The sequence below is a fragment of the Malus sylvestris genome, chromosome 5, assembly GCF_916048215.2.
Source record: "Malus sylvestris chromosome 5, drMalSylv7.2, whole genome shotgun sequence".
Classification (NCBI taxonomy): domain Eukaryota; kingdom Viridiplantae; phylum Streptophyta; class Magnoliopsida; order Rosales; family Rosaceae; genus Malus; species Malus sylvestris.
In genome coordinates, this window is record NC_062264.1 from 2966310 (window position 1) to 2975794 (window position 9485).

The 9485-nt window shown below is 34.6% G+C and overlaps 1 protein-coding gene across 2 annotated transcripts; it reads right to left on the reverse strand.

Moving 5' to 3' along the window:
• Positions 1 to 568: 568 nt before the first annotated feature.
• Positions 569 to 3680, reverse strand: LOC126623636 (putative UDP-glucuronate:xylan alpha-glucuronosyltransferase 3). 2 transcript variants are annotated; one of them, XM_050292595.1, is made up of 4 exons: positions 3577 to 3680; positions 2907 to 3113; positions 2020 to 2657; positions 569 to 1759 (listed from the first exon to the last, which is right to left on the reverse strand). In XM_050292595.1, exons 1-4 carry the CDS (start codon positions 3639 to 3641, stop codon positions 729 to 731), a joined length of 1941 nt encoding a protein of 646 aa, XP_050148552.1. In that variant the 5' UTR covers positions 3642 to 3680; the 3' UTR covers positions 569 to 728. The 2 variants fall into 2 exon arrangements, with proteins under 2 accessions (XP_050148552.1, XP_050148553.1); XM_050292596.1 differs by lacking the exon at positions 3577 to 3680 and having other exon boundaries at positions 2839 to 3044.
• Between the last annotated feature and the right edge of the window lie 5805 nt (positions 3681 to 9485).

Here is a 9485-nt window from a genome sequence, read left to right on the forward strand (position 1 = left end):
GCATATGTTGGGAAGGTGGTACCTTCGAAACCTGATCCACTGCAATCTTTAACTAAAAGAAACATGAACGAATACAAGATGAAAGAATAGTGTGGTAACTCTATGCAAGTCTTTAGTTTGCCTTTCCATGTCCGGGGTGGTTTCTGGCAAATGACAATGCTTAATAAATAGGTTGGGAGTATCTTGTTTGTCCTTGTTTTGGAGAGAGAGAAATGAAGGAAAACCAATGCCTTCTGCTCGAGTCTCGAGCATATATCGATGTTTTACTTCAGATGATGGATAAGAGAATTACAGTGCATCGATGATTTTCCAAACTTCTCTTGTTGATGCATCAGGGATTGATGATTTTTACCTTCTTGGTGTCAATTACATCAGAAATACCAAGAAAATGGAACTTTTCTTGCCTACAAAGGTAAGAATTACGCCAATACTTCTCTGGTACTCAAAATAACAAAATGTGTCTGGAAAGTTGGAACAAGACAGACAGTAGCTACCATCTAAATACAACATTTTCAGATGACTACGGATCATTATATCATGGCTTGCAGCCTAAGAAAGCACTCAAAAATGAAGAAAAATCAATGCCACCTTGATGAAAATAGGTATAGGGAAATACGAGTACAGAATTTTACAAGACGGTTGTTGAGCTATACCAAGTTAAGGGGATACAATTTTCTTTCTCCCATTTTTATTGATTTATGTCATCAAGTAAAAAAGAAGAAAACAGGTCAAGAAAAAGTGACCGATGAAGTAGTAAGTGCAGCTAGTGAGGGAGTAACAGTAGCGTTATCTATCCAACTTTTTTCACCCCAGTGCCGTAACATGCTCTTCCAGGAGCAGAAATCCTGGACGCATATCTTAAGACGCTTGTCTTTTATTTTAATTTTCCAGTGACCATCAGTGTAATTTGCTTTTTCCGCTCGCCTTCGGTCCCACTCTAGTCCTGCCTTTTGCTGTGTCCGAAGCAAACAGAACTTTTGCAAGTTTCCTGGCATAGCATCGTGCACTCTCCACCACGTATTATGTGCAACATCACTCGCAAACTCCTGCATAAAATCGACATTCCAATTGCAGTCATAGTCGCGGAAGCAAAGCCACGGTTTCTTACCAAGGTAATGGAGGACATAGATGATTGGAGGGTCAGCTTGAAAGAGGTGAGTTTTCATTTGCTTTATCTCCGGCTCATCACCTTCCCAGAAATGTTTCAAGAAGTTCATGTGTTTCGGAATCCTGTGCCACCATGTAAATACCTCATTCAGATACCCCTGGTCACCACCGTTGTAGGATACAATTTCGTTGATATGATCCATGAGTAGCTGGAATGTACAATTTGATGGTTCGACGACCATCACACCTGAGTTGAACAAAGTAGCATTGTTTCCCGTGGCTGATATTTCTGGCATTTGAAACAGGAAATCGATATTCCGAAGTATAAGCATGTCGGCATCAATGAAAATGATCTTGTCGTAATCAGTCAACTGCCAAAGACGGAATTTGCTGTAGTTCCATTCGTTGTAAGCTTCTGGTTCAGCTTTTGGGTTCCTGATTCTTTGGATTGTGTGGATCTTCCACCCAGCAGCCTCCAGTCCTCTCCGATGGTACTGAGTGATTGTTTCATCGACCAGTATCACAAGATCTCGTGTTGAACCAGCCATACGGATGCTCTGCGCTGCAGCAATGGCTCCACAAACATATACATCTGCAGAGTGTAGGATTGTTGCATATGCTTCTCGGTGGGGTTTTTCCGAGTCAAAATGTTCTGTGTACAAACATGTATTTGATCACTCTCAAGTATAATGCAGTTACGAGCTCAGTAGAATTTCAAACTAACAATGACTTGTATTTATTTTCTTGTGAGATGCGTTACTAAGTTTTGGAAAGTTAAAAGTGAAAACAGAAAGTTTAATGGAAGAGAGGTATACCAAAAGCTTTCATTGCGCAAAAACGACTCAAAAGAAAAATCTAACTTTGAAACAGAAAAATTGAAAAAGCAACACAAGACACTGGTTTAACTCTTACCTTTAGCCTTGAGAGGAACTGCAAGCTCACATGATCCTACAGGGAGCTGTAGCTTCTCCCTCAAGGTAGTAAGTTTCGGTTCATAGAGCCATGCATTCCCTTCACGTCTAACAAGATCTTTGCAAGTGAATAAACTAGGAATGGGGAAGCAGTCAGTCAACAAAAGCACATGCACTGGGTGATATCCTTCCGATAACGCAGCCAGCCTTGCTGCTTCAAGCTGCAAGTGGAAACGAGCCACGTCTCTTGACCAACTGCCTGACTTGTTGCAGGGAAGCTTGACAGCAACCAGACCAAGCGGTGAACTTTCAGGAATTAGAAGCTTTGGTAGAGAGGGACAAGTAGGAACTTTGGATTCTTGTTCTTCGTCTATCCATTCAGGATAGAGGGATTCCCATGTTATGTTGTTTGGTGCATAGTTGAGATGCAGAACAACCTGCTCAGAATCTGGAAAGAGCTCCTTCCAATTGTCAATTTCATTGTCATTAAAGTTTAATAGGCCAATTCTCCGATAATCATTTTTGTGAGTAAGTTTTCCAACGAAGTCCAAAATTTCACTCCAGTTTATGTGTAAAGATGATATATAACGTAAATCTGCTGGAACGCTCCTTTTCATCCATCCGCATTGAGAAGTTAGGCTGCAGCCAATAAACTTATGTTACAACTATTAGCACTGGAGAGAGAGATAAAGAGAAAGCAAAGAAGAACAAAAGGCAATGCTCTTTTGCCTGTTAACTACGAACCCTCAAAAGAGGAAAAACAAAACTTTCAAAAGCCTCAACATCAGAAAAGAGACAGAATGTTGAAGCAAGAAAATACCTAATTAAGAGTAAATAAATTCCACGAAACGAGAAGTGAAAACAAGGTGATCAGCGCATAGGACGTACTGAGATACAGAGCTGGAGAGGTGATCTGTATTATAAACAGTAGAAGATAGGAATAGCGTCATAAAAGTCCCGAATACAAGAATGATCAACACCAATTTCAAGGTAAGCTTGCAGTTTAAGGCTCTTTCTTGAGCGTGAAAGTGGAGGGCTTTCTCAATATCTTTGAGAACTTTGTTTCTCTGCGGCCTTCTTTTGTTGGTGTCTTCACTGAAATACAAAAGGGATACGTAAAAGATGAGCGCATTCTAAATGGCAAGTGAAAGAAAGGACAAAGAGTGACAAATGTAATGGATAAAAAACTAAAGAGAGCAGTAACTAAGGGGTTTGCAAGAGAAGAAGCTTGTGGATTTTATTTCCCTTTAACAAAACTAGCCTTCTCTTCATCTGCAACTATACATTCACATATATGTAACGAAAAAGGCCATCTAGTGAGTTTGGTAATTAAAATCACGAAGCCTATGTCTTCCAAATGTGTTGATATGATTGTCGCCATGCAAAACATATGAACATGTGCGGATACAGAACCGACTTCGTTCTTGCCAAGAGAATTCCTTACATGCTTAGTATGGAGCTAAAAGAACCAAACACTCCAATCAAAATGAAGTCAAGCTACAATAAATCACTAAGAAATGAAAATTTAAACTGTAGAGAGAGAGAGAGAGAGACTGACTGAGGTGGTGAAGAAAGGCGGTGTCTGGTTTCAGTGGGAGTAGTAGTAGGGGAGGGGCCTCTCATCTTTTCTGCTGATTCAACTGAAGCATTTCCTCATTTGATATATACACACACCTCTCTCTATATATAGGAAACTTCATTTTATGTGGGACATATGCTAGTAATAACAACATCAACAACAACAACATTACTTTCTCATTGACCACAAAGAAGTTATTCGCTCCCATTGAAATAAAAAATACAAAGTTATTCATCCCCTTCGTCGGTACATAAAAATAACATTACGTGCACATGACAATATTTTTATTGCACACAATATTCTTCGTTTATGATTCTTATTTCTTTGTGCTGTCTTTGAGATTTTATTTATTAGGAAACTTCATTTTAATCCTCGGCAATTATGTTTTAGACTAAAATCATGAGTAAGATCAAAATCTAATTTTAGTTCCTTGATACATTAATCACCTCATTTATTAGTTATATTTTTTATCTTTTAATTATTTTTCTGTTTCTTCCTAATTTTAATGTATTAATTTTATTTCATTATAATTTTCATTTTCATTTCATTCATCGTAATATATTTTGTTGTAAACATTTAGATAAGCTAATTTTTATTTTACAATATATTTCGATATACTTTGTCTTCTTTATTTAGGTACATTAAGTTCATTATAACACATTTTTGTGCATACATTTATGTACACACATTTCAATACATAAATTTCGATACAAACATTTAGGTACATTAATTCAACATAATACATTTCGGTACATTAGTTTAATACAATATATTTCAGTACACACATTTAGGCACATTAGTTTAATATAATACATTTCAGTGCATATATTTGGGTACATACATTTGGGTACTAACATTTAAATACATTAATTCAATATAATACATTTCGGTACATACATTTCAATACTAATATTTAGGTAGAATTAATTGAGTCTTGCAAGTTTGAAGAATGTTAAATAAAAATAAAAAAATAAAAAAGCTTTTGTTTGGTCAAAAAATATATTAAAATGTGTAATATTAATAAATTTAAATAATGGGAGACATTGAATAAAATACACATGAATTATTTTGAATTAAAGACACATCAAAGAACTATAATCAATGATATGTAATCTAACACCAAGTTTATTTTAAATTTCAATCTTCTTCAAGGATTAAAGTTAGAAAACCCTTTTTTTATATAAAAGAAACAATGGAATTCAAACACACAATTGCAACAAATGGATTTGAAGTCGTTATAAGAGTCGTGTTGTGTGATGGAATTCAAAACACAGTCGCAGCAAACCATAGAAAGCCATCATTTGTCAAGTTTTAGAAGCTCTGCTATCTTTTCCCAGTATTATAGTATCAAATCCCTTTAGTAAACCCATTTTATATTTCATTCTCCAAACATTACAACCCTTGTAAAACACAAAGAGAAATGGTTGCAAGAAGATGAACCCTGCATGACAAGGTTATAATCTTGCCCAAGTCTTTTTTGTTTGTGCTTGCACAGAGTAGATTTGTTGTTTAATGCATCTTCCATTGTGTTTTTAATTCATTTTCAGCTGCTTTTCGTTCAAAGTTTCATCTATGATTAATCTAGCTAAACTGATTAACTTTACTTCTTTAGTATTAACTGTAATCAAAGAAATGGTTGGAAGCGTCATGAACTCGCTTTATCTGGACATATAATATTATGAGTAAAAGTCTTTGTTTACAAGGCAAGAAAAAAGAACCTTTTACGGGCTTAACCCATATGTAACAGTCCAATAAGATCAAAAAGTCTAAGTAGCTTGTGGTTTAAGTAATCAACCCAGATAATAACAAAAAAAGAACAATCTGTTATACAAAGATAACATTGGCACGCTCAGATCCATAATAGTTTTGATTGTGAGCCTTAAAGGCCTAACAAATGCCTCACAAAGGCACCATTCAAACTAATAGCAAACTCATATTGCAGCACACCAAGTAGCCTTGCTCGATAGGCAAGACCCTAGGAAGCTGTGTGAAGGACAGATCCAGCCCAAACAGAAGTCATTATAAGAGATGTGTTATGTGATGGAAAGGAGTGAGTTTGGTTGGCTGAGTCACTGAGAGACAAACGAGGTCAGGAGGCGGTTGGTCAATTCATGAAACTTGGCTTTGGCTTTGCCTTGTGGGTTAGGTCATCCTATTATGGTTTTTGGTACACCTATTTGGTCTTATTCATTTCTTAATATTGAGGAGACTAAATTTGTAAACAAAATCATGTAACTAGATAACTTGTAACTTGATGATTTGATTATTACATACATATTGATAAACGCGCTAATTTCTATTAGCATTTAATCTACAAATTTAGGGGGTGTATTCAATTGAGAATTTGAGATATTTTAATGAATTTATAAATCTATGGATTTTTATGGAGTTTAATTGATTTGTGGAAATTCCATATAAAATTTTGATTCAATTCTCTCAAAATCTCATGGGGGAGATGTGAGATTGGTGGATGCTTAAAATCCAGTACAAAATCTCTCAAATTTCCTCTAATTCCTCAACTTTCTCAAATTCTTTAAAATCGATTTCCAATTGAATACACCTGGAATGTTATAAACTTCTTTAAAATCCTAATTGAATACACCCGATTTCTAAGAATTTTAATAAACTATTTTAAAATTATAATTAAATACACCTTAAATTTCAGAGAATCACTTAAAATCCAGATTGAACACCCCTAGATTCATTAATAGAATTAAAATTCCTTAAAACCTCAATTAAATACATCCCTTAGTTAGTATCACCCTCTTTCATCAGTGCCAAAGTTTTTACGCTAAGTTTTTCATTTGTTTTGGCCCCTCTCTCCCTATCTTTACGCAATAATGATTAATGATGTAGAAGACTAGGCTCAAATATAAAGCAAACCTACCCTCCTAAAACAGTCAACAACAATTCTTATCTCATTTTTATAATAACAATAATAATGCGAGTTAGTATTACGATATGATAATTTTTTTTTTTTTACTTCCTAATTTGATTATCATTATAAGTGAATTTAAATCACATTATTATTAGTTCATTGTAATACTTAGTCCACTCTTCCGTCCTTTAATTTAGATAATAAGGCTTGTTAAAGAAAAATATAGACTTTTGCCTGAATTACAAAAGTAAAGTAACCTAGAAAATTGATAGGGACGACAATCCAAACTGACGTGGCTTGAAAAGTAATATTAAAAAAAACTTAACGACATATAAACAACGACACGTGGCTTCTGTTTGGTCAGAGGATTAAAACAAGATATTTTCTTTTGTAATTTTGCTCAAGACTCAATCCAAGGGAAGATCCTTGTGAATATTATTATTATTTTTAAAAAAAAAAATTCAAAACAACGATATTATCTAGATTAAAGGTGTGAGGAAGCGAGATAAACTTCACAATTGATAAGTAATAATGTGATTCAAATTCAACTTTTGATGAGAATCGAAAACCTCTCACTTACAATAAAATAGAATACAACTATACCGTAATACTAAATTGCAACAAAACTCTAATTATAAAACATATTACACACATGGATGCAAATAACTTCTTTAAAATAGTGTGCTTTTCTAGTACACTTTATATCGCTTAAAATCGAAATGATTAGATTGGGTAGAATCTCACTCAATTCAAAATACAATTATAAAACATAATGTTAGACATGCTGCTAATATAGACAGCTAATTCGTGTCAAATAGAGTACCAATTAGCTACTCATTCCCTTTTTTTTTTTTGGTCGAATTCCTAATTTTGGTTAATGTCATCTTTTTTATTAGCATTTACCGTGTTCCGAGACTTATCAAATTTAGAAAGGCTAATGCTAATTTGAACTTAATATTATTAGACTATTAACCATTACGGTGTGACTCAAAGGTTGGAGACGATTTTTAGGTTTGTACTTCACACTACACATCTTGACTTCAATTCCTGACATTAGTGAATAGAAGAACAAGAGATCCTTTTGAACAACCTGTTATAATAGGAAAGCCTTATAACTTGAAATTAATTCATCAAGTTGTTAAAATACATGGACGTTCCAATGGACATTATGCACTTGTTACACAGCAACCCCTTAGAGGAAGGGCCAAGCAATCGGCACAATAGACAGGAGAATGGAAGTTTGGGTTCTAGAGGGATTTGGTGTTGCTCATATTTTACAAAAGATGCTTACTTATAAATCTGATCATATTAGAGCTCGCCAAGAAGTAATTGGTATTACAATTATTGGAGGAACAATACCTAAACCTGAGAATGCTCCAAAATCTTTTCAATTGCTTGTTCAAGAACTACAAATCTTGGCTCTGGAACTGAACCATTTCCTTGTATCTAAAAAGAATTTCTAGATTAATAGGAAGGAAGCTTGATCAGAATGAAATGAATAAAAAAATTTCTTCTATGATCGACGGATATAAACATCAACAACTTCAAATTGGATTAGTTTCTCCCCACCAAATAAGTGCTTGGGCAAAAAAAGCCCTACCTATTGGAGAAATAGCTAGAGAGGTGCCAAAATCCTACACGATGGTGGCAAGAGATGCTAAAATGCTTCTGTGAGTCTTCTCGGCCCTCAAAAGGGTGGACTGCTGTGACGATCCTTTTTAAAGGAAAGAAAAATATTATTAGACTATTTAAGACTCATTAACTAAGGGCTGGTTAAAGACTTTCAATGTGACCGAAATATAGGGTGGTACTCCACATGTTATTATACAAGTAGAGGGAGGTATTTTTTTTTTCCAAGTATCACCCCACTTGTACAATGACATATAACATATGTGCCTATATTCCGGCACATTGACAAATCTCTCCTTAAAATGAGTGTTTCCAAAAATAAAAAACAAAGGTGATAGTGATGTGATACACTTAACACTCAATTTTGTTTATAAGGTTTCTTTGGTATAGGGTTTATTTATGTTAACTAGTAGTGGGATTAGATGACTTGAACCTAACCACTCTCACCGATTCTTGGTAATGACCTGTGTTTGGTATATGTTTTATGTAAACTAAATAATGACATCTCAACCAAAACAACCAAGCATTGTCCTTGATTTTCATTTATATCAATTATCTAGTGTAGTAGGTGATCCATATATGATTGTGGTCAAGAAAGTTATGAAATGTTCCAAAACAAGTTTTAAAAACCATATGATTTTCAAGAATGAATTATGGCAAACTTTTCATTCATCAACAACTCACTTCAAACATAGAAATATTTTTAGGTAGGTCAAAACACACCCATCATATGGAGAAATTCTTAGGTTAAATTCAGGGGCAGAGCTATGATTTGAAGTTTTTGAAGTTTTCCTATGAATCGGACGATACTACATTATTTCTGATGTTAAAGAGTCTATGATATATATTGTGAACAAGACCTAATGATTTTTTATATATATATTGTGAACAAGACCTAATTATCTCTTGCATGAAGAGATAATTGGAGGATGGTCCTTGAACTTTAGTTCTATTGGAGCTTTGGTCCCTCAACTTGTTATAATGTAGAGCAATGGTCCTTTTGGCTAACTCCATTGGAACTTCCATCTATTTTTTGTCCCTTCTAAACCCTTTATTTTGGATGGAATTTCTTACAGAGTTAGCCAAAAAGATTATTACTCCACATTAAAACAGGGACCAACAGTCACTGATTTTTAGTTTTGGAACCAAAGTTTTAATTGAACCAAAGTTCAGAGACCATTGGTCCAATTTTCTCTTGCAGGTATTGAATCGTCTATTTCCTAGTCTAGCAAGACCACGAAGATGGCAGTTTGTATCAGGTTTTGTAAAAATCAGATATGATAATGGTGGAAATACTAGAGCCCAGAATCCAGGAACAGTAAGACCAAGTAAAAGCAACCAAGTCTACCAGAATATCCAGAAAAAAAGACACCAGCCAACA

Coding starts and splice junctions, on each gene's coding strand:
- LOC126623636 (XM_050292595.1), bottom strand. CDS start 3,641: ATGAGAGGCCCCTCCCCTACTACTACTCCCACTGAAACCAGACACCGC. Junction 2,658..2,906: donor CTCTCCAGCTCTGTATCTCA/GTACGTCCTATG, acceptor TATTGGCTGCAG/CCTAACTTCTCAATGCGGAT. Junction 1,760..2,019: donor AGTTCCTCTCAAGGCTAAAG/GTAAGAGTTAAA, acceptor GTTTGTACACAG/AACATTTTGACTCGGAAAAA.